This window comes from Onychostruthus taczanowskii, unplaced genomic scaffold, assembly GCF_017590055.1.
Source record: "Onychostruthus taczanowskii isolate IOZ18803 unplaced genomic scaffold, ASM1759005v1 scaffold73, whole genome shotgun sequence".
Lineage (NCBI taxonomy): Eukaryota > Metazoa > Chordata > Aves > Passeriformes > Passeridae > Onychostruthus > Onychostruthus taczanowskii.
The window spans coordinates 4,166,699-4,192,827 of NW_024505118.1; the positions used below are offsets into that span (position 1 = coordinate 4,166,699).

Here is a 26,129-nt window from a genome sequence, read left to right on the forward strand (position 1 = left end):
TCAATTGTGCTGACCACATATGGGATGTTTTTCTTCTCTTTTTTATCTTTTATGTGTTCTACATGGAGAAAAAATGAAAACACCTGGCTCTACACCCATGCAAACACTGAGAAAATCAAGCTCTTTTCCTTATGCTATATAGCCCATGTGTTAACTGTGACTATATTGAGGTTGTGAAGTGCTTCCAGAAAAGGAGAAAACTTGAAGCTTGGTCTCCATGGTTTCACCTTGCTTAAGGCACTCTATATAAATTCCAGGTGGCTGTCTTCTGGGACATTATATTTAGCTTTGTGCTTCTCAAAGAGCTCGGACAACTCATTTAGGTATTTTTGATGGACTTCATCAACTTCTTCCTCAGAGGGTCTGTGCTTCTTCTGCACTGGAATTGGCTTCCCAACTGGAAAAGAAGTATAGGTGTTAGGAGAAGCCAGTATCAGGTATCTCTGAACACTTTGGTCACCCTAGCACAGAGCTGAGGTCAGCCTATCCAGGATGGACAGGTCAGTATGAACAGTTATTTCCTGGAGCCTGGGAGATAGCCCAACCAAGGAGGGATGGTGGCTCAGATCCTGATCAAGCTCTTGGTCTCCAGGATCACACTGGTCCTTGCCTCAGTTTACTCATCTGCAAAGTTGGCTAATGTCAAAGACCTTCTGTGTAGCCTTTTGAAGTAAGAAGTGCTGTATCCCAATGCAGTCCCTGCTTCTCAGCTCTCAGATGTGCTGCAGATAAACATAATATAAAGACAGGATAATATTTGGGTTGGGTTTTCCAAGTTGTTTCCACATGTCCCTGGGAATCTGCATTGCAAATGGGGAAAGTGAGGAACAGGGGAGCCCCACACTATTTAAATACACTTGCATTGAAGGTGCTTCCACTTAGCTCAGATTAAAGATTCTGTGAAATATCTGATTTTTATTAGGAACCAAGTACTTACTTATCTTTTAAAAATCACATTTTATTCAACAGAAAATCTAGTTATTTTGATTCCTGTCGTTAGAAGAGCCTTTCCATCTCCCAGAGCTACCAGGAGCAGGGGACAGAGAAGATCCATGAGGCACTTCTTTTGCTCTGGTCTCTTACTCAAATTGTTTTTGTCAAGTGACGGAGGGTTTCAACATGTTATAAGGCTATTCTTCATCCAATTAGTGAAGAGCCCATGTGATACTATACAGCTTATAAAACCAATGAGACAATCCAAACAAGCTGTAATACAATTAGAAGTAATTGCTGGTTGTCAAACTTAATCAGTGGTGTAAGCTCTAACCATTCCAAACAACGTTTTAAATTAAATTAATTCACAGAGCATCAAGCCACACTGGTGGACCAAGCATGAAGATTTTGGAAAACTTATTCAAAACCAAAGATTTTCTTGAAATTTGGTCTCCCATGGACATGGTCTCTGGTCAAAATGGTTCATCTTCCTCACAGGCAAATAGGTTTGGATTTGCAGATGTGTCTGCACAGGACAGTGAGCAAAGCTGCAGACTGCTTGAGTGTTCAGAGAATCACAGAATGGTTTGGCTTGGGAGTGACATAAAGATCATCTCATTCCATCCCCCTAGCTTGAATAGAGACACTCTCCACTAAACCAGGTTGCTCTAACCCTGTTCCAGCTGCCCTTGAACATTTCCAGAGAAGAGGGGCAGCCACAGCTTCTCTGGGTAACCTCTGCCAAGGCCTCACAGCCAAGAATTTCTTCCCAATATCCATCTAACCTTGCTATCCTGTTACTCCATGCCCTTTTCCAAAATCCCCCTTCAAATTCCCTTCAAATTTGCCCTTCAAATTCCCCCTTTCTTGGAGGCCCTCTAGGCACTGGCAGGGGCTCTAAGGTCTCTCCAGAGCCTTCTCTTCTCCAGGCTGAATGTCCCCAGCTCTCCCAGCCTGTCTCCCAGATGCTCCAAAGGCTTGGAGCTTTCCAGCAGCTCCTTATGCCCTAGAGCTGGAGGCAGCACTGCATGAGGGGGTCTCACCTGACTGGGGAAGAGGAGCTTCCTCTCCTTTGACCTGCTGGTCCTACTTGTTTGTAAAACTGCCTTGGAAGATGTTTAATGCAACCCTATTGCAGTGGTTTTTGTCACCACATTGTGGTGTTGGGGTTGTCTGCATCTCACAGGAGTGATGAGGTTGGCCATCATTTGCTCTGGGGCTTTTCGCAGCACAGCCCAGATGGGCTGGGATCCGTCATGACATCAAACCAGACTGCCAAAACAGTGAGACACATGAACAGTTTGGAATGCTGCTTTGCAGGACATTTCTAGCCTACCATTGCTTGTGCTCTCTGGCATGAGGCTTCAGCCTGGCAGGAGGATGACACGACCCAGGGACTGTCCCTGCTTCTCAGTTCGGCCAGCCTGAGTGTGTCTGGCATCATGTCAGAGTTCTGTGGATTCACTCACCCACAGTACAGATGGGCCGTCGGTAGGGTATCACCCCAAAGCTGTACTGGAAGATGCCTCGTGCGTGGAAGAGGGGAAGGGAGATGCCCATGATCTGCTGAAGGCAATGCTGAATCCTCCGCAGCCAGGAGCCCTTGGGATTCTTCACCTGATCAAAGATATCATTCTCCCCAAAGGAAAAGGCAGGGACCAGGGGGGTGCTGCAGGGAATCAAAACCAATAGGTGTCATGATTAGCAAAGCCCATTCCAAAACCCCTTAATTCCTCTCTAAAACAGCACCACCCCATTAACCAGCCGCAGAGCCGAGCACCCCTCCCTCAGCACCCTGGAGCCCACCCCCTTCATCACCCATGCTGGATGGCTAGGCGCACAAATCCCTTCCTGTTCTTCAGCAGCAAGGTGTAGGATCCTGGACGGGCATCCAGGGCCTCCTGTGCCCCACCAACAATGATGACCAGCAAGTTCCCACCCTCTGGCTTCTGCAGCACGTAGGATGCACTCTCCTTGTCAGAGGGGATGAGGCCTGGAGAGCAGAGAAAAATTAAAAGTAAAACCCACCTGTCTGTGGTTTGCTCGGCACCTTTTCCCCCCATAATCCGTCTCTGAAGAGGTACTAAAAACTTTATTTTCAGAGCTGAAAAACTCAGGTCAACTCCCTTAAAAGGTGCTAGATTTGCACACAGCTCTGCTGGGTGAGTACACAATTATCTATCTGCTGTCTGGCTCAGAACTGAGGGAAAAATTTAGGAAAAAAAAATAAACATGGAACTACCTGCACCTGAGTCCTAGAAAAAAATCTGTTTCAATTTGTTGTCAAGTGAGACCATGTCCAACTCTGAATAATTCTGACATCAGTGAAACATTTGCTTTAGGTCAAAACACACATATGTTTCAGTGGATGGTGCTAATTGAAAGTGGAATTTGATTAAGGATTTGGTCCTCTGGTGTTGTTCACTCAAATAAGATAGACATCTTTAATTCAGAAATGACAAAGCAACATTGTTTTGACAATTTTTTTTAATTAAAGAAATAAACCCTTGTTTCAGGGGCTGAAATAATTTGCACATTAAAACCTCATTGCAAAATGGATTCAATGGACCTGAAAATCAGTTATGCACCCAACTCTGACATTACAGTGACTAAACCTTCCTTCACCTGGGTCATAAGTGTCTCATATATCTTACTGTTTGGATTTGTCACTCTCCATGTAAATACTCTGGCAGCAGGAGCCAGAGTTTATGTGGAAAACAGGGTAATGGATGCCCTGGGGTACATCAGATGGAACCGTATGCCTATGTTTAGCCTTTTGAATTCTGCCCACATTCAGCTGGAGAAGAGACCATTGCCAAGCCCACTGCTGAGAGGTGGAGGTCATCCTGCCAGTGTCCAAAAATCTCTCAAAACTCCCTTTCACCTCTCTCAGTTTAATTTTTACCTGTCCCTTTTCCTATTCCTTTTCACTATATCTTCCCCACTGCCACATTCCATTGCAGCAGGATGAGCTACTATTTTCATCCCCTGTCCCTGGATGCTGCTTCCAGGGAAACAGCAGATGCTTCAGAAAAAGCATCTTTTTCCTCACAATTTCAAGCCTGAATATAATTTTTATGGAAAGAAATACAGGAACATCCTGGCCTGCAGCTCTCAGCATTTCTGTTCACTATTTGCTCTGCATTTTGCTGTTACACAGCACCTGCACAGTGATACCCTGAGCACAGAGACCACTTATGGAGTTGAACAACAGAGAAAACAGCAAGGAGGGCAATTTTTAACTTCAGAGGTTTTGGGTTGCCATCTCAAATAGCTGTGTCCATGAATGGGATCCAGTTGGCCCCAGATGAGGGAAAACAGACCCTTGACTCCTCTTCCCCATGGATTTTCACTCTGTGTTCCTCAAAAAAGCACCCACACATACTACTGCTTTCCAGAGGCCCATGCTCCTTACCTCCACTCATCACATAGTCCCTGAAGAATGGGAAGCGAAACCACAGGGTAAGCATCATCAGGTGAGGAGTGATGCCTGGGAAGAGTATGGAAAAACCAGATGCCTCTGTGCAGAAATTGATAAAGGCTCCAGTTGCCAGGACTCCGTGGGGATGAAATCCCACCAGGTAGTTCTGCCGAGGGTCCAGCTCTGCTGTCTTCACCAACTAGACACAGAGATGAAGCCAAAAAGCAGTCTGAGTTAATGCTATAACCTCAGCAGGGTGGAACACTGGCTTATGAAGAGCAGATAAGGTATTCCTGGAGGGGAGTGTCTTGCACCCACCATGCCTTTCTATTGGAAAAGATTTACTGGAACAACTCCCCCATTTTTCACTGAGATCTATTTCATTGTCCATATTTCCATCTCCTCCTACCCACTGGCCTAAAATTACTTTTCTGATGTCACAGTTCATTGTGTTGCCTTGAACTGGTCTAGGTGCTACTGGGAACCAATTTTGTTTGAAACGTCATCCAATAAATTTTCTAATATGGGGGGGAAAGTGAGAAAAGGGTGATTTCTTCCACACAGTACCTCTTGATCCACCAGATCAACAGAGGAACAACCAGAACAACAGAGTGAGTACATAATCACTCTGGTAGACCTACTACACAGCACAAGCATGTGCCCCACCCAATAACTTGGTGTGGATCAAAGGTTTATCCCATCCTGAACCATGTGCCAGGTGATTCCAGGATGTTTTCACACATGGTAAATTGATATCTAATTCCCAGACATCTACCAGAGAAGCTGATGGTTTCCTTGCCTCTGGGGAAAGCCTGAAGGATGCCAGATGTTTGTGCCTGTGTTGGGTGCCCAGATCCATCAAAGAGCACTGGATGTCTTCCCAAAGCTGTTGCAACTTTGGCAGGAGGGAACGGAGAACGCCCATGCCCAACATTTTAGGGATGGGCAGCATGGATTGCAGATATAGTGCAGCTCATGGCCAGTCCTTGAGGGCTGACTAAGCAGCTTCTTGAAATCCTTAGCCAATCTGAAAGTGATATTCAAGCCTGGTATATACTACATGGGAGAATGGGTACCACAGAACAAGAGTGGATGGTTAAAGGGAAATAAGGGACAATGGGATTTGATCTCCATTGCACTTGTTATGGACTGCACAGGGGAGAGGAGCTGGTGTGACAAACCCACCCTCCAACTCTAGCACCAAGAAAACCTTGCCATGCCAACATCAGCCAGCATGTGCATAGCCCAGGCAGAAGCAAGCAAAACTGAGTGCTGAAATCTTTGCACCATTTCTGTGGATGCTGAGGACGCTGACAGCAGCAGGGAAGGATGAATCTTTCCAAGATTAGTCATGACATCATTTTGTTACTGAAAGGGTAGTCAGACATTGAAACGAGGTGACTAGGGAAGTGGTGGGACCACAATCCCTGAAATTGTTAAAAAATATGTAGATGTGGCACTTGTGACATGATTAAGTGGCATTTGCAACTGTGCTGGAGAACAGTTGGACTCAATGGTCTTAGAAGGCTTTTCCAACCTGAACAATTCTGTGATTATGTTTCAACAGAGCCCACATGCCTTTCTAGACAACTCAAAGGCATTTGTGCTCAAGAACAACCAAAGCCCTATGCATTTAAGTGTCACCCCTCCAAGTACCCTGATTCCATCTGCACTCAGGGTGCATGCGTTTTCCTAGAAGCTGCTAGAACTGCAGGTTAATAATGAGAGTATATTTTACTTTCTTCCATCATGACTCATTTTCCACCTGTCTGAAAGCGCTGTTGACTGTACATGTGCCCATTCAAGCTGCTCCTAATGAGGGGAATGGACAAACCAAGTCCCACTACTGCCCAGGTGCAGAGGTCTCTAGGCAGGAAGAGAGGCAGATGGCTAAATCACTAAGTGTCCAAGGCCTCTGCACCGTTTGCTTTTTTTGAGTAATCTCAGCTTGCATCAATGTTTCCTGCATTCATCTTCAGCTTCCAAACAACGTTTCATCTCCAAGTGATTTATAAGCAGGGAGAGAAGAAAGGGGAAGGGTGACGCAAGAGGGCAGCCACTGAGTGGTCAAATTGCCTTGATGGGAGAGTTTGCCTTGTGCTAAGACACCATACATCTGTAAAAACACTCCCTAAGAAACATCCAGCTGCTGTCTTGGTGCTCATCCCAATAAAAGAGGAGGGAGGACAGAAAGGAAAGGACAAAGGATTGTGCTTGGAGTGGTAAGAAAAGGGAGAATGGTTTTAAACTAAGAGAGGGATTATTAAAACTAGCTATGAGGAAGAAATTTTTTATAAGAATAGTGAGGCTCTGGCACAGGTTGCCCAGAGAAGCTGTGGCTTCCCCATTCTTGGAGGTGTTCAGGCCAGGTTGGATGGGGCTTAGAGCAACCTGGTCCAGTGGAAGGTGTCCTTGTAAAACTGATCCAACAAGGATCAGTTTTAAGGCCCCTTCCAACCCAAACCATTTTGTGATTCTGTGGCAAGATACAGTCCTCGGCAACTGGCTCTGGGTGGTTAATAATGAGAGTATATATATCACTGCTTGAGCAGTGGGTTGGGCATGTTGACCTCTACAGTTCTCTTCCAATGTCACCCAGCCTTTGAATCTGTGATTTTTGACACCCTGCTCTAAGCCATGGGCAGCTGGAAGGTAGCAGTTGAGTCCCTCAAGTTTTGGTGGATCTGGGTAATGTTTCTGTAATTGCTGTCCCCTGCAGTAGCCCTGAGGAAAGAAGGTCCTCATTTTGTCACAGAGACTGCTCACATCTGGATGATTTGGCCAAAACTCACAGAGAAACCAGAGAGCTTGTACAAGACTGAGAAGAAAATCTGTAGAAGAGGAGAGACTTAGACAAAGTCTCTAGATACCGCAGGTCTAAACTCTACACTACCTTTTACCCTCTGGAAACTCTCCAATACAGAAACTCCATCTTCCCTTCTGGATTGTTCCCACTGTCTCACTCCTTCCCCCTCCACCTGGGGAGGTCAGTGTCCATTCCCAAACTTCCAAGAAGGTTAATAATATGACTCTGCACAGCCTCCCCTTCCTGCTGTCCAGCCGAACTGCCTAATGGAATGGATTTGAGGTGCCAAGGAGTGGGACTATCCATCCTGCCTCAAATGAGTTGTCTTTTCCACAAAAGAAAACTCTCATGTTGGGGGGCATATAGTCAGGGAGGACACTGATGTGCCATAACATTGCATCCTTAAAGACTGATGAACATGAGGTGGGAGAGAAGGAGCAGTACGGCATTACCTCCCCAGTCATGCAGAGAGCAGAGGAAGATGTGATGGAGGTTAGGAGACCTGACCAGCAAGCTCCTGGCTTCTTCATTTAAAGTCTCCCAAACTGAGTTGCTACTGCTTTTCTACCCTCCTCTGGTCCCAAACTCTGTTTCCATGGATGTCATGGTCAGTAATCTGCTCTTAAGTAGGATAAACCTTTCAACTTTGTACTAAACAAATCCTCTTGTCTCTAGCTCTCCATGGACACCTCCCAAAATCATCTCTTGCAGGATGGAACATACAGTCAGTTTCTCTGTGGGAAGAAGCCCAACAAAGATATCCAAGAAACCCAACCACATCTGAAGGACAAACTGTGCCAAACTGAGAAGAAGCAGGTTACCCACCCAAGGGTGTCTGGATAGGAGACCAAAGGAAGGGCAAGTATCTGAGTATCACCAGCAGCTGCTGAGGATGATGGGTTTCAGGTCCCAGCAATGGTGAGAGTTTGAGAGGCGCCAGTTGGAAACAGTGAGATCTTCGAGCCCTGGGGTTTTCTCCTGGCACCCAGTGTCAATGGTGCCCAATGTCAGGTCAGAGCTGCATTTGCAGCAAATACTGGAGAATCTGACTAGCCAGGTGGATTTAAATTGAGTTTGGATGGGACTTCACCCTCACTCCCAAAGCTGGGTAAGGATGGAAGCTCCAAAATGCTCAAGTCCTCCCTTCCTTTACCCAGTGGATTAGCAGTGCAAATGGTGCGACACAGTCCTCCAATGGATCTCAGCCATGGGCTCCTCTTGTAGTGGTTTTAGTTCACCAATTTCAGATTTCCCCAATTTTGAGATTTTCCTAGCCAATGCACCAAAGAGTGTGGTGGGTTTGGTGCTGGCCAGTCACCAGTACACTCACTTCCTGTTGTGAGATAGGATTAAGAGAAAGGCAAAGCAGGCTCAAAACTTTAAAAGGGTATAAAGAAAAATTTATTAAAAGTAACTAAAAGGAAAAAGGTAGTAAGAATCAAAACAAGCCCTTCAGAACACTTCTTCCCCCGCCCCCCAACCTTTTCTTTCCTACTGACAATGTAAAGAAACAGTTTACCACCTCTAAAATAGTCTTTCTTCAGTTCACTTAGGCACAGAAGTCCCTCTTGTTAATATTATGAAGACTTCTCCACAAGAGGAAAGAAAACAGTCCTCTTGTGGCTCTCAATTTCCTCACGAATAGCAGCTACCCGGGGAACCCTGACATCATGAAGTCCCATTTCCACAAGCCTTCCCACAGCTTGTCGATGAACCATGTCGACTTATGGGGTATTGTTTTAAAGATAAGCTGTTTAAAGGGAAAAGTTCTCATCATCTATCTTTAAAATCATCTTCATCCCTGAGAACAGAGATCTTCTTTTCCTGGGGGCACCAGACTACTCTCTTTCTCTGTTCAAACTACTCATGGGATCACAGCTACTTGCACATCTGCTTTAGCATGGAGGCCTTTGCTCAATATCAATTTGAACCCTTCATCTCCCCATAGTTTCATGCATTATAGGGGAAAAAAGTATTTTCCTCCACAGCTTACAAGAGGATTTCAGCACCAAGACCAAGGCATCTCCCCATCCCTCCCATCTGGGACTTGACTCTTTCTTCTTCTTCACTGACTTCGATGTCTTCATGTTATTCCTTTACATGCTTGCATCTTGTTCCTTTCCCTCACTCGGGGGAGGACTGAAGCACTGAAAGGGTTAACATGTAGCCTGGGCCCTACCAATGGTTACCTGCACCCGTTGCTACCGACGGTGGGAGCTGTGGCTGGGGAAGCGGCTCGGATCTAATCAGCCAGGCCAAAACACAGCAGCAGCACGCCGAGAAGGGGGAGGGAGGGTGGCCTTCTCCTTTCCCCTGCCCGATGGTTCCGGACAACTCCCATGGGGGTAAAATCCCGGCACCGACCCGGGGCTGCTCCCGGGGCCCGGCGGGCTCGGCTGGGCCCCGGGCTGGGGAAGGGGGCGTGTAGCCAGCAGCCAGATTTCATCAAGGCCAGTTCCATCCGGCCCCGCGGCAGCCCCCTCTCCCTGCCCGGGAGCAGATGTGGGAAGAGGAGGAGCCAGCAGGCGGCCCGGGGGAAGGGGGCCCAGCCCCGCGGCAGGGCAGGGCCGGCCGTCCCGGGACAGGGCCCGGACGGGCTTCCCGGGCCCGGCCAGGACGGGACCCGGCGGGCCCGGGGCGTGTTATCTTCCTGCCGGCCGGGAGAGAAAGTTCCTGGGTTTCTTTCATCTTTAACATGTTTTTCACAGAGGAGTGTCCAGCTTCTCAGTGGTTCAACAGACTATCAGGTATGCAGAAAGCTTTTGCTGCACTTCCCCAAATTCCTCCCATGTCAAACTATGACACCCCTCTTAGGGACACTCCAGAACAGAAAAGAGAGGGCCAACACATGGGACAGATAAGTTCCTCAAAGAAGAATAGCATGGGGACTTTGGGCCATTTGGCCATGCTTTTCTTTTTCCCTGACAATCCCCCTCTTCCAGCCTAGAGAAGGAAAAAGGGAACAGTTAAGACCTCTGGAAATCAGAAATTGTATTTGATGTCATGGGCCGTGGCACAAGTCCTCAGTTACAAATAGTACCACTCTTCTGTAAAAAGAAAGGCAACATTCCTGGCTGGGATTGGTTTACATGAACTGGAACTGTCCCTTCTACAGTGCCTTGCAATACCCGAGAACTGCAACACACTCAAATAACCTCTGTCAGCATTTGTGCCATAATGAGAAGGAATGAGCCATGGCATGAAGTCTTCCCAAATTACAGCTTCAAGGGTTCAACGAATTCTCCAACAACTCATTTTAGTTATGCTAACAAAAACCAGTAACACCGGCAAGACCGTAAGCACAATGACAGAGGTTTCTGCAGACAACAAGGTCCACCTGGCACTTAGATATAACCCAAAGGCTTGTAAGAGATGTCGAGAAAACAGTGTGGCAAAGACCACAGGGACCTTTCCTGTACAGCATGTTCTTTCCAGGCTGCCCTGAATAAAGCTGGCATGATTATCCTTACTGGGGTGCTCTGAGTGATGGCAGTAGTTGAAAACAAAATATGTCTTGATTTAAAAGACAAATGTCTGCCAAGGAAGGTGGGAATCTTCCTGGAACAGGAAGAAAACACCCCTCTCTCCAATTTATTGTAATTTCAAAATTACACGGCTTTCAGGCAAAAGGGGAAAAAAAGTAGAAAAATGAGCAACATATATATATATATATGTAAAAATATATATACAATATATATATCAGACCAGAACATACCACGGTGCAATAACAGAAGCCTCCAACCCGCCAGCTCAAATTTTTCCATGTGGTGTAGTTATGACCACGGCCGGCAGGGGACGCTGGCCGCTCTGGAGAGGCGGGGACGGCGCGTGCCACGACCCCCTCAGCCGGCGCCGGGAGGAAAGGGAGGGAATCGCTCCTTTTGCAAACTCAGGGGCAGCGTTCGATCTCAGCACTACCAAGGAGCAGCTGGCAGAAGCAGGGGAAGCAGGCAGATTCGACCGTAGTGCCGAATTGCAGCGTAGCAAAGTCCTGGAGCCGAGTACACAAACTCCCTCGGCTGCGCGCGACCGCTGTCCTCAATCCCCTCACGGAAGGAGGGCAGGAAGGTCAGACCCACCCCCACCAAGTCTCGGGTCCGAGATCACAACTTGTGGTGGGTGGCATCACGCCACAACTCCCGGAAAATGCTGAACGGAAAAGCCCAGGCCCCCAGCCAAAAACTCCCTATCCCCACAAAAATTCCGCTGGAATGCCAGGAGGCTTCCTTTTGTGTCTTGATCGCTAACTATTCACCCAAAAAGCCACCCCCTACCCCTTTCAGGGTCTCCCTGATAACAAAGGGAAGAAATTCACTGAGAAACCCAAAAACCCACTACGGTCCTCAAAATTATCTGAGACCTTAATTTGCTAGAACAGACTCATAACCCACATTGTGTGATCCAAAGGCGAGATGTCTTGCCTAAGCCAAGCATCCAGCACCAATTTTCAGTCAGCAAGATGGTGACTTCTGTTTGAGGACTGTGGTAAAAATAGATATTGTCAAGCCCATGCTTACACTTTACCCATTTCACCTTCCACATCTGAGGTTACCAAAGCACCATGGCTGTATGAGGGAGGACGGGATGGGGCTGGGGAGAAAAAGCAGCGATATCCACTCAATTGGCATGGGGAGAGAAATTGTTTTTTCTATTAAGCTGGGTGTATCCTTCATTGTAAAGATGCACTGATAAATGATGAGGAAGGGATTATGAAAATGGAGATAGGGTTTGGGCAGCAGCAGACAGATTACTGACTACTTTTTGAACGTAGCATAGATAAAGCAATCCACAGCATCCAAAATTACTCTGTAGGCAACATCAACACAGCAGGCATCACAGGTTATCTGTTCAGACATACTCTAGCTCAAACAGATTAATTTTAGACCTTTTGGTATATTTTCCACAACATTATAATGCAGCTGAGCTTGGTCATGTATTGGAATTGAAGAATCATAAATTCATTGAGGTCATAAAAGTCCTTTGAGACCATCAAGTCCAACCATTACCTCAGCACTGCCAAGGCCACCAATAAACCATGTTCCCAAGTGCCATATCTATACGATTTTGAAACAATTCCAGGCCAATTGAAGGACTATAATTAGTGTATATTTAAAAATAAATAAATTAATAAATAAATAAACAGATTAGAATATGTTTAAAATGCAGTGAAATTGAGCAGAAATAACATCCCTGGGCAATGCATTGGACCCTGACTTGATTTCTTACTCATCCCACTTTTCAAAACACTCAAGCTCATTTGGGTCCTGCCTAACTCTGATTCTCAAATCATTAATTAAAATGCAGTCAGGTCCAAGGGGGATAAATCCAACAGCAAAGTGGTACTTGTGCAAGAGTGGTATCGGCAGAAGGTGCACCTTGCACACACTGCAGTGGCCTGGCTCAGCTCAGCACTGGCATGCTCCATGTACTGCAGCACACTGCAAATTCACACTTCACAAGCCCAGATGCTCATCCAAACCTCTCTTTGCTTCCAAGACGGCAAACATGCATAGGGATCCCTTAAAAGCAGTGTTTAAAGCTGTTTCCTAAAATAAGACAGCAGACAGCACTTGCTGCCTCCAAACACTTGACCATGCTAAGTTTGCTGCTGGGATCTGGTAGGATTAGGAGTCATACTTAATCTTCCCAGAATGCCTAATTCTCCAGGGCTTAACAAACTCCGGCTACACACAAATACAGTCCAGAGTCCTGAATACCAACCCAGTCTGTGTCCCCAGATGTCACTTCTTTGTGTCTCTTGTACTGGGACTTTGGGCAAGTGGGGTTGTTCAGCCTGAAGAAGAAAAGGTGAGACCTTAGAGCCCCTGCTAGTGCCTTTAGCCCCATGCTAAAGGGGCTTAAAGAGAGCTGGAGAGGGATTTTGGACAAGGGCCTGGAGGAACAGAACAATGGCTTCCCACTGACAGAGAACAGGGTTAGATGGGATATTGGGCAGAAATTCTTGGCTGTGTGGATGCTGAAGCCCTGGCACAGGTTGCCCAGAGAAGCTGTGGCTGTCCCATGCCTGGATGCTTTCAAGACCAAGTTGATTAGGGTTGGAGCAACCTGGTCTAGTGGAAGGTGTCCCTGCCCATGGTAGGGGGGTTAGAATTGCATGATCATTGAGGTCTCTTCCAACCCAAAATATTTAACAATTCCATAATTCTATAACTGAGAAAATATTTAAAATTATATATTAAAATATATAAAAATATAAGAAATAGTGTTATGTGATTGCTTGGTTATAATGCTCTCTATATTATATCTCTTTTAAATTTTTCTGCTGTCCTTTTGTGTTACTTCCTCTGTTTTCTCCCAGAGAAGTGGGGAGAAAGGCTCCATGGAGCCTCTGGGCCCTCACCCAGGGAGCTGCAGCCGAACCCCATACCATGCTCCCTCTACTGGTGTTAGTGGTCCTCCTGCAAGAAAGGACAGACACGGAACACAGTGAGGCATTCAGGAGTGGGGTTCCATGTTCTTTGGAAAGGGACAGGAGAAGGGTCATTGCTGGGCTGAGCTGGCAGCTAAATTTCAGCAGAAAGGTCGGTCCAACACTTCACAAGTGGTGGCTAACAGCCACAAATAATTTACAGAATATATACTGCATATAATTACTGCAGTCACATATATCATTTAGTTATTTTATGGTTTGGGTTGCAATGTGATAAATAACATAGAGAATAGAAATTTCAGTTCCTCTGAAGTTGCTGAATAGAACTTAAAGACTAACTAACAAACAAAGATAAAAGGATGTAAAGGTATGCGTACTGGATGATAAATGTCGCTTACCAGTGCAAGAACAGATAAAGAGGGCTACAGCAGGTTTTTTTGAAGTTAGGTAACAAGAAGCAACAGCACATGCCCAAATAAAAAGTTCAAGGAAAGGTCACATTTAAAAATTGAAATATTCACTGAATAGGACCACCAGAGATCTCTTTAGAGGACCCTCCAGGATCATAAAATGATTTCCAGTAGGAGGCAGTTGCGTGCAAATTAGTTCTAGAAAAAGTGATGTTTATGTATTAGGTAAGAGACACACTTTAATGAATATATATTATTATAATGTTGTAAAGCCTCACCACAGATGCTGGATTAAATAAAACATCCTTGCAATGTGTCCTGCACAGATAAAGAATGCCTGCTTTCTAACACTTCAAATTGTGTTAGAAAGTTTATTTTCTCGCTGATTTCAGTATCAAAGGGACCTTAAAATTCCATTCCCTGCCATGGGAATGGACACCTTCCACTAGACCGGGTTGCTCCAAGCCCTGTCCAACCTGGCCCTGGACACTTTCAGGGATGGGGCAGCCAAAGCTTCTCTGGGCCTCACCACCCTCACAGCCAAGAATTTTTTCCCAATATCTCATCTAAATCTACTTTCTTACAGTTTGAACCCATTTCCCCTTGTTCCATCACTATAGTTCCTGATGAACAGTGTCTCTCCATCTTCCCTGTAGGGTCCTTCAGACCTACTGGAAGGTGCTGTGTGGTATCCACACAACATTCTCCAGGGTAAACAGCCCCAACTTCCTCAGCTGTTTCCGAATGGCAGGTGCTCCAGTCTCCTTACTGACTTTGTGGCCTCCTCTGGACTTGCCCCAGAAGTGCCATTTAATCTTCTTGTGATGGGGGCTCCAGAACTGTGCACAGTGTTCTGGGTGTGATCTTATGAGAACAGAAAAGAGGGTTATTTCTGTTTGAGCAGCGGAGCTAATGGGCAGGTCATCTCTGGTCCTCATTTTGCTCTGGCTCCCCCTAATCCTTATCCCAGGCCCTACTCCATGCAGGATGGACTCTCAGGCTGGGTTTCTATTTTTTTCCTTTAGGCTGGTGAGTTCTTTGGTGTTTTCAGCTCCCAACTTCTTTATCCTGGACTTGCAGCACTCAGCTTCTGATTCCAGGTGATCTCTGACCAGCTGGGTGCATCCCATCTGAGTTCTCTCAACAGGCAATGTATTCCTGAAGGAATTATTTTAGACATTCCCATTGCCTGGTCTATCCTTGAAGCTCTCTTCCTTGCATAACCCATGAGCTCTTCTCCTGCATTGCTCAGATTTGTACCAACTTGTGATGGCTCTGAGGCAGGACTTGCTGCTGCTCCATGAATCCATACCATGCCAAGGGGACACCAGATAAAAGAGTAAAAGCAAAGACCAGCCACACACATTAAGTAAATCAGGGAATGTCACATAAGTCCCTCTCAAGAGAACAGCAGCTCTCCAAGACTGCCCAGTGCACCCCCAGCTTTACCCATCCATCCCCCTACTCAGGAGAACAGGATACTGACATTGCAGGCCACCCCAGATCTCTTGGATTTTGGTTAAAACTTGGCCCTATGCCCACTGGGTAAATTCGGAGCAACCTAAAGGGCAGCAATGTTGCAATATAGACATGGAAAACAAAGGTGAGATTTCCCTAACAGCTGGAATGCAGCAATATTAAACAGCTGCAATATTAAAAGCCAGGTAACTGAAGCATGCAGTTTGTAAAAATGGTAATCCCCATTTGTTACTGTGTCTTTGAGTAATCTGGGAGCTGGGAAGATTATCCTTCAACACCAAGCTCCCAGCACCCCATGCCATGACTGCTGGCCCCAGACTGTATCCAGACTTTCCAAAGAAAAAGCTGGTCCCTGAAACACTGAAGAGCCAATGGACTGGTGGCACTTACCGTGACAGGGAAATAGTCCCTCATGTACCTCCAAACGACACAGTTCCGGAAGACGGGGATCCGTCGCCCACCCTTTCTGGGTTTCTCCCTGTCTATTAACCACCATGCAGCATAGAGGGCACTGACCAGCCAAAAACGAGTGAAGAAGAGGGCGATGAAGGCAGCAGTACAGCACTGTGCTGAAAGAAAAGCCAGCAATGACTTGATAGTTGGATTAGGTGGACTTTGGGAAGAATGGTTCATTTGGGAGGAATTTTGGTCCTGGGATGGAGCCTCCACTGGGCTTGCTGCTGCATTTATCAGTGTGAAGGCACTTCTGATGCAGAGGTGGTTTCTATCTACCCCAGGAGCCTGAAAAGACACCAAGCACCTCCCTTGTAGAAACCACCAATTTCTCCAAAGGCCACCATGTCCCCCTCTTCCCAAAAGACTGATGAATCTCACTCCATTCTCAGTGTTCTCATGGATCAGCTCTCTGTCCCTTTGCTGTCTTGCTTTTCTCTGGAGTCAGACCGATCTCTGCAACAATAATGGCCTTGTTTTACCCCAAAACTCCTGTTAATACCTCCTGATGACACCTGATGTTTTGCAATGGCAGCAAAAAGGGTCCTGTCCAGTCTGTACAGTCCCCAATAGCTTTACCTTGAGCTAATGATTCTCCATTTTAATTGTGTCCATGATTTATACCCATTGATAAGATTTAACTCTTTAGTGAGTTTTTTATTATTGATTTTGGACTCTTTCCTCCACTTCTAATATTGGACTCCAGAGGATTTTCAGTTCTTTCAACTTGGTGTCATAATGGATTTTATAAGAATGCTCTGTTTTATTCTCTATGACTTCCATGACTTGGGACTTTATCCAGTTAGTGCCAGCTTTGACCTCTACCTCCCATCTTCCTTATACCCTGTGTTTTGGCATAGAAACAAGAGAACAAAAATATTTGTGCAAACAAACATCACTTGGTACATAAAATCCTACCGAAGCCCAACACTGTGTGTCTGCAGATACTGGAAAGTGATGATGGCCACCAAGCTGCCACCTGGCAAAGCAGCTGTGTGCCTGGGAAGAGCTGTGTCCTCTCCATCTGTCCCTGTATTGCTTTTGAAGGGAAAGACTGAGCTGAAGAAAACCCAAAGATTCATCCAAGTCCTTTGCCTTCCCCAGCTGATGGATTACACAACGTTTTGTATATTTTGTTCTACTTTAGGTCTTCATTTCAGATCTTCCCAAGGCTGGAAGATATGAGGATGGAGATGCCCTGCTCAGCTTCAGCTTCATCTGTGATATAGATGCATCCACATCCTCATGCTCTGAGACATCTTTTCCACCTTTGGGAGTTACCTGATACCTGCTCTCTCCACCTCCTCTCAGCTAAGGCCTGTCAGAGACACGGAATAGAATGCTCTCATCTAAGACCTTCATGTACCTCCTGTTTGCTTTCACTAAAGGATAAATAAGTAGATCATGTTTGTAGCTTTTTTTTTTTTTGTGATAAGTCACCCTGATTACAAAGCTTTGCATGAAAAAGCAAATCCTTGCCCTTTTTTAGAACACCATCATGATGGTACCAATAATTCCTGTGAGGAAAAAAGTGCAATAATCTAACAGGATCCTAAATCTCCTTAAAGCTGAAATGGGATTTTATGTCTTCCTATAAGTAGAGACACTTCAGCAAGCACCAGGGTAGGCACTAAGAATTTTGCAGTGGGAAAAAAACTGTAGCTCTTGGCAAAGCAACAGGTAATGCATCTCGCAGGTCAGAAAGAACCACTGCTCACACCTGGTGCCACACTTTTAATGGAATCATAAAAGTCCCCTCAAATCTGGCCTTGGACACTCCCAAGGATGTGGCAGTCACAGTTTCTCTGAGCAACCTGTGCCAGGGCCTCACTGCCATCACAGCCAAGAATTTCTGCCCAATATCCCATCTAACCCTGCCCTCTGGCAGTGGGAAGCCATTCCCCCTTGTCCTGTCCCTCCAGGCGCTTGTCCAAAATTCCTCTCCAGCTCCCTTGGAGCCCCTATAGCACTGGAAGAGACTCTGAGGTCTGCCTGGAGCCTTCCCTTCTCCAGGCTGAACACTCCCAGCTCTCCCAGCCTGCCTGCAGAAGAGAGGGGCTCCAACCCTTGAAGCATCTCCAAGGCCTCCTCTGGACCTACTCCAACTGGAGTCTCAGAAAAGTGGAACAGAGTGAGATAATCCCCTCCCTCAACCTGCTGCTCACGCTTCATTTTCAAATGCCACAGACACAGACTTTGTAACTCTCAAGAACTGCATAGAACATGAGCTGCAGTTCCAGGGTCCACATGATAAATAAACACAATTTTACTTCGCCTAGGAGCCCGGTCATAAGATCTGTTGCAAAAGTACAGTGCCTAATTCTCTTTTTATCATACTGTGCAAAGCTCAAAGTACATTCTACAAAGTGAAGTAGTTCTGGACCAAATCCATGCTTTATCTCACAATTATATAATTATTAATTTCTTCCTCAATTCATTTGCAATTCAATTTCTTTTTTCCCCAGAGCAAAATTTGCATTCAGTGACCTTCACTCAATTTCAGGATTTGGGGGGGGGGTTTGTCCTTTTGAAACCTTTTGGTGCTCTGTGGGAAAGGGGCCCATTCCTGTCCGAGAATGGACTGTCAGTCTGAAATTTACTGTGGATAGGACCAAAGAGACAGGAAGGTTCCAGAAAATGTTAAATCTGCATCCAAATGAATTCCAGCCTTAGGCAGACACCTGATTATTTATGACCTGTAATTTGGTGAGGAGGAACAACTCCATACCACTGTCTGGACACTAACACTTTGTGTACCACCAGTGGCCGGAAATTTTCCACAGAGCTCTGTTAGTGTGTTCCAAAAGTCATGTCAGGTCCCCAGACCACATCCATCACCACCAGTCCCACTGCTCAGAAGAAATGGGCAGGTTTGAGTTGCAAACAGGTTTGAGGTTGCAAACAGACATGATCCTCATCTCTTCCTTCTGCAGGTCTGGATATAGCTCCTCCCAAACTTTACACTAATATTTACACTAAAAATTTTGAAAGCAAATCAAATCACAGCAAATTTGATCCCTTACCCTCCTGAAACCCCAAGAACCCTTGCCCTTGGAACCTCAAGAATTAGAATTCCTGGGTTCTATGAAATTGGATTTTTGTGTTGATTTTAAATGCACAGATAGGAATTAGTCTAAAAATGTTTCTCCCTATCACCCTGTGTGTAAAAGAATCAAACCTTTTGCTGCAATTATACTTCTGGCAGCCTTTCTAAATCCAGTATTGCCTCCGCACCTGCGGCTGCCATCAGGAATGTTTTAGTTTATAAAGATCAAGCCTGAGCCTTTTAGGGTTGGAGTTTTTTAACTAAAAGATTCTTTTTAAGATAGGTATGTATGTGATAATTTTGATAATAATTCTATTAATCATGATACCTTTCAATCTGTGCATAGATTAATTATTAAGGCCATTAAAGGAGTGGTTTTGGTTGAAAGGAAAGGGGGAGATGTTGGGATGTTGGGAGACACAAAACAGATGATGGACTTTGGACCTGGTTAACATAAGAGATTTGATAGCAGGATGCCTTGTCAAAAGCAAACGGAACTTTGAAAATTAGGCCTAGATTGCAAGAAGATTCAATCAGAAAGGTTTACCGGAAAAAGAAAATTTCATTAAACTCTGCAAGCAAGAGATGTTGTGATATGCATAAGTTTGTGTATGTGATTTTACCTAATCATTGTAGTACACATTACTAGGCTCCCTAAAATAGTATATAAGCATTTGTATCCCAGAGTAAATTTGGATTCTGATCACTGAATCAGTATTCCCCATCTCTCTCCATTGCCCACATCTGGACTCCTGTGCTATAACCCAATGGCATATGCTAAATTGCTATAAAATGGCTTAAGCCCTTACACAGAGCTCTTTCAAGGCAGACAAGGGCTGTAAGAGCAGGGTTAAGAGCATCATGCAAGTCAGTGAAGATGCATCAGTTATCTTATCTGAAAACAGATAATTCTGGGCTGGGCTGAGATCAGCTGCTGCACTGTCTACACTGTCATGGAACGTGGAGACTGCTTCAAACCAAAACTAAAACCAAAGGGTCCCTGTCAAGAAGAAATACAATATGCAGACCCTAAATCTTGGACTTTCTCATGAGTCTAGATTCAGGAAGGTTTCTCTATAGTTGTCCATCGTGAGGTTTGGCTCTGGATGAAGCATTGATAGGATGGTTCTGGACTCTGCAGTGCACCTGTTGAGCAGGGGTTCAGCAACTTTTCATGGTCAAGGACCCAGCATCTCACATCTCCATGGCTGTATGAGACTCAGCAAAGAAAAGACACATCAATGTGTATTTGATGGTTTGTTTGGTTTTGGGTTTTTTTTTTTCCCACAGGTCAATTGGTTTCCTGGGCTGGATTCCTTCAAAGAAGCTCACAACTTCTTTGCTTCAAAGAAACAAAAACAAAGTGGTGGGTTTCTTATGGTGAGTTTTGCTGTGAGCTGTAAATTCCTCTCTGGACAAGAAAATGGCCATATCATAGAGAGCACAAATATGCCATGGGCTCCAAGTAAGCCATGGGTTCCAAAGGAGCCACAGGTTTCAAAGCACATGGAGAACTTCTCTGGCCAGGTCTAAGCAGGGACTGTGTCCCATCAAAGTGCTCTTAACCCAAAATTTGTTCATTCAGCCTGAAATAGGGAAAACTGCAGCCCACAGAAAGAGATTTTTGTACCACAACAGCCCCAAAATGAGTCAGATTCATACTGCACTTGCCAGGAGGGTTTGCAAGATCATTGCAGAATCACAGAAGGCATTGGGTTAGAGGGGTCTTAAAGACCATCCAGTTCCAACTGCCTTGCCATGGGCAGGGATACCTCCTACTAAACCAGGTTGTTCAAAGTCCCATCCAAACTGGCCTTGAATGCCTCCAAGACACATGTTGCTGAGGTCCTCAGTGCCAGCCTGGAGTCCCTGATTGTGGCCACCTACACAGACAGTGCACCCTTGGGCACAGCTGATGTGGGCAGGCTGTGGACTACACTCAGCTGCCAAGGAAGCCTGATCATGCTGGTACCCCATGCCCTTTGAGCCAACCCTGATGACTCAAAGGTTCAAAGTCTGGGTGTGGTATGCTGGGTCTGCAGAGGCAGCATGCCCAGATCTACTGGCCCTGCACTGGGTTTGATTGCCATGGTTCAGCTCTGCACTCATAGTTCTGCGTGGTGTATCTGGATGGGTGTCCATGCCCAGTGGAGAGTGGGAATGAGAGGCAGAAGGAAGCAGTGCAGCAGGCTTGGGCACCAGCCTGCTGATTTCAGTTTTCTACAGTAGTCTGGTTCCACTGCATTACAAGGAGGCACTGGTCAGTACTCAGATCATAGGCAATAGGGTCCCCACTCCATGCCCTGCAACCCATTAGCCTCTGAAATAAATAGAACCTTTTGTCTCCATGCTCTTGTCAGGAGCATCCTCAAGAAAACTGGCAGTATGGACAATACCTGCCTGTTGCAAGGGATGCTGGAGCAGAGCTCCTTGCCAGTACTGGGGCCAAGCTGCTGCCCTTACCCAGCATCCTGCAGGAATAAATTAGTCCCTCCCACAGTGCTTGGCTTCTTAGGGGATGCATTTGCACAACCATAGCAACAGCTGCCTGCAGTCAGTGCTGCTGAGATCTCTGGCCCAAGGGCTGTGCAGCAGCCAGATGGATGTTTCAGAAGCCCTCTTCTGGCAGCAGAAGCACAAGCCTGTCTCCCAAACAAAGGAGCAGCCAACAGCTAAATCCTGCCCACAGAAAGTCTGAGCTCTGTGCCTGAGGATTATAACAGTGCAAAAAACGGTGTTTGGCAGCTGATGGGATGAAAATAAGGGTATCTCTTAGCATCTAGCTTATGCAATTGTTAAACTGGGATATTTTGGATGGAAAGCTCCAGGCTTAAAGAAGCTTTGTAAAATGAACCAAACCTGCTGGAATTGTTTCATAAGGTTTTGTTATCACCTTTTTAATGACCCTCTTAAGAGCATTTCTTAACTGTTTTTGGTTTCAGATTGTATCACCAAAAGAAACCCAAACCAAACCAAACATGCAAAAACCCAAACCAACAAACAAACAAAAAACCCAAAAAACCACACAAAAACCCCCAAACAACAAATCAAGTTCTTCCCGGGAAAGACAATAAGCTCTTGAAGGTCAGCCATGGGAGGAGGAGTGGGTTTGGGTCTGTCTCATCCTCATACAGAGCAAGCTGCATTTCCCTGCAGGAGGCAGAGCCTGAGTTTGCAAGTAACTCTACAACTGCAGAGGATTCCTCCCTCCTGGCCATTTGCTGTCATTCTGCTGGCTCTATAAGTTATTTCCATCTCTGAAAAGTCAAGTGCCAGCTTGCTCCCAATACCAAGAAGGGAAAAATCTCCAGTACAGATTGTTTTTTTGGAAAACATTGTTGAAGCTTCATCAGCCCCAACTGCATCCATGCTGAAAATGGGGTTGTGCTGTTGTATCGCCTGTTAACACTGTGACCACATCTCTACCAACTGAATCATGGACTATGGAAGGAAATGCAGATGCAGGGACAGAGAGGGAATCATAGAGCACTCCAAAATGTCCCATTCTGGCCAGCTGTGTCCAAGACTGCATGGCTCTTGCCAGATTTTCATCTCTCTTGCCAGGATACATTGGTGTCTCCTGCTGCCAGGTATTCTCTGGTGGCAGAAGGCTGATCACATGTGGAATCTCTTTTTCACTAGAATGTTGATCACAGGTGGGATCTCTTCTGCCCAGGGAGACCCCTCAGGGTTTATAACACAAGTACACAATAGCACCAAGAATGGCTGTTTGGTGCTTCTCTTCCAAAAAAAAGGTAGCTTAATCCATCATGGTGACCAGCAGTGGCCTGGCCTCTTGTAATGCACAGATTGGGGTAAGGTGTAGTTCAGAAGAGTGATACTTATGAAAGGAATGAGGGATTTGTCTTTACAAAGAAATGGTGAGTCTACTAGTAGATCAAACTAGCACTGAGAGAGCTAAAAGAAACAATGGGAAAGATTCCACTGATTGATAAATGGAATGAGATTTTTCTTTACAAATAAACTGTTGGTCTGCTGATAAAGAAAACTGGATACTGAGAGATGAAAGAAACAATGGGAACAACCATAAATTCCATAGGAATTCCACTGATTGATACAAGGAAAAAAAAGGGCTGGGGGAGAACACATTAGAAGGGTGTCTTAGGTATTAGGTTTTCAGTAAGTCTGTACCTCTCAAGTACCTCAGCCAATGGGGAAAGAGAGAGGGAAATGTGCCCAGGAAATTAGGATAAAAAGAAGGCTGTGTCCTCTAAAATTTTGAGAGACCCCAGGGGAAATGCCCCATGGCCTCTCCCATTATTTGAATAAAGTTACATGACTCCTCTCTGTCCTTTTTGGACATAAACCTCTGGTGTTTGTGGAGTAATTTTCCTGATACTTAGCATGAGCCAATCCTATACCAGAAAACATGTAAAGCACCACCCTGTCTGGACCAGTATTGCACAGTCCTCCAGTCCATCAGATACTGGTGCAAAGGTGGCCATTCAGGCTCAGATCTGTAGCAGATTTTGGAAGGGCCGATCCCAGAAATTGAGTGGGAGTCTGAAGCACAGCCTGTGCTTTCTGTGCAGGTATAGTTCTGGAGATGTTTGTGTACCAGTACATAGATATGCACAAAGATCTGCTGTGTTTCGGGCTAGTCAGCAACTGTCTTGCCACAGCAAAGGAGGAGCTTTACACACATCCCATCTGAGATTCACAACTGGCCTAACAATGGGAAGCTCTGTGATGTTACCTTTCAGCTTGGCTCCTGATGGGCTGTAAATGGCTACAGATATTTTACATTGATAACCTACCTCTGATATTTTTATTCCCATAAAACTAAGAAACATTGCAATGTCACCTTCCAGTGTGATGGGCTGTAAATGTCCCCAAGCAGTTTGCCCTCCCTGATAAGCTGCCTGTGTGTCTCCCATCATCATTTCCCTATGCAAGCTATCCAAAACAGCATGTGGTAATTTTCCTGATACTTAGCATGAGCCAATCCTATACCAAAAAACATGTAAAGCACCACCCTGTCTGGACTAGTACTGCACAGTCCTCCAGTCCATCAGATACTGGTGCAAAGGTGGCCATTCAGGCTCAGATCTGTAGCAGATTTTGGAAGGGCCGATCCCAGAAATTGAGTGGGAGTCTGAAGCACAGCCTGTGCTTTCTGTGCAGGTATAGTTCTGGAGATGTTTGTGTACCAGTACATAGATATGCACAAAGATCTGCTGTGTTTCGGGCTAGTCAGCAACTGTCTTGCCACAGCAAAGGAGGAGCTTTACACACATCCCATCTGAGATTCACAACTGGCCTAACAATGGGAAGCTCTGTGATGTTACCTTTCAGCTTGGCTCCTGATGGGCTGTAAATGGCTACAGATATTTTACATTGATAACCTACCTCTGATATTTTTATTCCCATAAAACTAAGAAACATTGCAATGTGATAAAAATGTAGGGGATTGTAACTGGATGATCTTTAATGTCCCTTCCAACCCAAACCATACTGCAATTCCATGGAAAGCTTCTCTGGCTTCTCAGAAAAAGGAAAAGAGATGTCTCTTACCTAGACCTAGGAAGCTGAAGACCCATTGAACCACTGATGCTGTCTGAAGCCTTCTCTGAAGTGGCACAGACAGCGGAGCAAACTCAACTTTCATCTTGGGCTCTGCATGCACGTCTTGCAAGGAGAAGGAAGCAAGTGGTGAATGCAAAGTGCAAAGTCGTCCGTCAATATCTACCCAGTGTTACAGTAGAAGGGATTATGCAACATGCAGTCACAGTGGTGGCTGCACACAGCACCATTCCATACAGGGAGGAGAGGGAGGTGTCATGGACTTTATACCATCATGACTCACAACACTGTTAGATGGTGATAACTTCATGCTTCTTCCACCCAAATCTGGAAAGTAAACTCTATTCAGGACCCAATCCTGCTTTCAAGAGATCCTGTCTCTTTAAAATTTTCACAATATTTGGATATTGGCAGAGACAATGAGGCATTCATGCCTGTAAACCAGTTTTATTTTCCCTCTTCCCCTACAAATCACTCTGTGCACAGTAGGAAGGGACAAGCAGAAGGGATGAGCACAGGCAGGTCACTTTTGTTCACAAGTGATGTGATGTGGATGGGTTTCAGCCTCAGCCAAGGAGGTGGGGAGATAACACAAGGGTGTTTCACTGCTGAGCAGAGGGTGCATGAGCCTTGTGGCTCTGCCAGCCTGGATGGATGGTGGATGGATGGGGCATATGTGCATCCTTGCACACATTTATACAGGTATAGAGAAAGGAAATACTACTCCTGATTTGCATTTATATCTCCAAGCATGTGTGTAGTCTGAGCCTCTGCCTTGTCACATGCAAAGAGATGCAATTGACTATGTGGGGGAAAAAATAAAAAATTTGGGGGGAAAAAATCCTCAAGGAACTGACAAGCCCCTCAGGTAAGCAACAAAATCATCTCATCAGAGGGCTGGGAAAACCAAAGGTCTCATTGTAACCAGGATACAGAATAATACTGTGAACAGATTGCACTGAACAATGAGCGCTGTGAAAAGACTGGCCATGTACAAAGGCTTCACTCACATGTCTAAGGGGCATTTCAAATCTCAAGGTCACTGCAGCCAAGAATTACAGAATAAAACTAAAAACAACCTTTGGCAGAAGCAAAACAGAGATGTTAGCTGAAAAATAATCCCTCCCCTTTGTCAGGCCTAGGAAGATGCTGGGCTACAAGGGACCTGTTAGACTCAGTTTCCCAAATCTAGTATAACAGGGCTCTGGTGAAACCCCAAGGGATCTCTTCCTAAAGGTATTGGTTGCTTTAATTGAGCTAAAACTGGTTTAGATTTCACTCAAATCTCTCCCCATCCTTTGTCTTCTACTGCAGTCAGGAGCCTGACTGCTTCAAGAAAGAAAAAGAGGTTTTTAATTCTTTCAGAACTGTTACCTGGAGACAGGATGTTTCCTGATGAGAAACCATCAGTGATTTCCAAAATTCTGTGGGGAGATCTGTGGGCCCAGGGGTCCTGGTCTTCCTGGACTGTGTAACACCAGCATTCTCAGAGAAGTGGATGGTGGGGCCAAGAAGGGGTTAGAGTCGTTATTAGGGAAAACTCCTTCACTAAAACAGTTTTCAAGCCCTGGAACATGCTGCCCAGGGCAGTGGTTGAGTCCCCATTCCTGAAGGGATTTAACACACGTGGCACTTGTTAGGCTTGG

General features: G+C 45.6%; 1 protein-coding gene across 1 annotated transcript; it reads right to left on the reverse strand.

Moving 5' to 3' along the window:
- Positions 1 to 242: 242 nt before the first annotated feature.
- MOGAT2 (monoacylglycerol O-acyltransferase 2) lies at positions 243 to 24,568 on the reverse strand. The gene is made up of 6 exons (XM_041422404.1): positions 24,475 to 24,568; positions 15,831 to 16,009; positions 4,349 to 4,553; positions 2,752 to 2,926; positions 2,403 to 2,602; positions 243 to 397 (listed from the first exon to the last, which is right to left on the reverse strand). Exons 1-6 carry the CDS (start codon positions 24,566 to 24,568, stop codon positions 243 to 245), a joined length of 1,008 nt encoding a protein of 335 aa, XP_041278338.1.
- Positions 24,569 to 26,129: the final 1,561 nt, after the last annotated feature.

Bases quoted from the DNA above. Each gene is read 5' to 3' on its own strand.
- MOGAT2 (XM_041422404.1), bottom strand. From the start codon at position 24,568: ATGAAAGTTGAGTTTGCTCCGCTGTCTGTGCCACTTCAGAGAAGGCTT. The intron at 16,010-24,474 runs GTAAGAGACATC...CTTTTCTTTCAG, and splicing joins CTTCAGCTTCCTAGGTCTAG to CACAGTGCTGTACTGCTGCC. The intron at 2,927-4,348 runs GTAAGGAGCATG...TCTGCTCTCCAG, and splicing joins GGACTATGTGATGAGTGGAG to GCCTCATCCCCTCTGACAAG.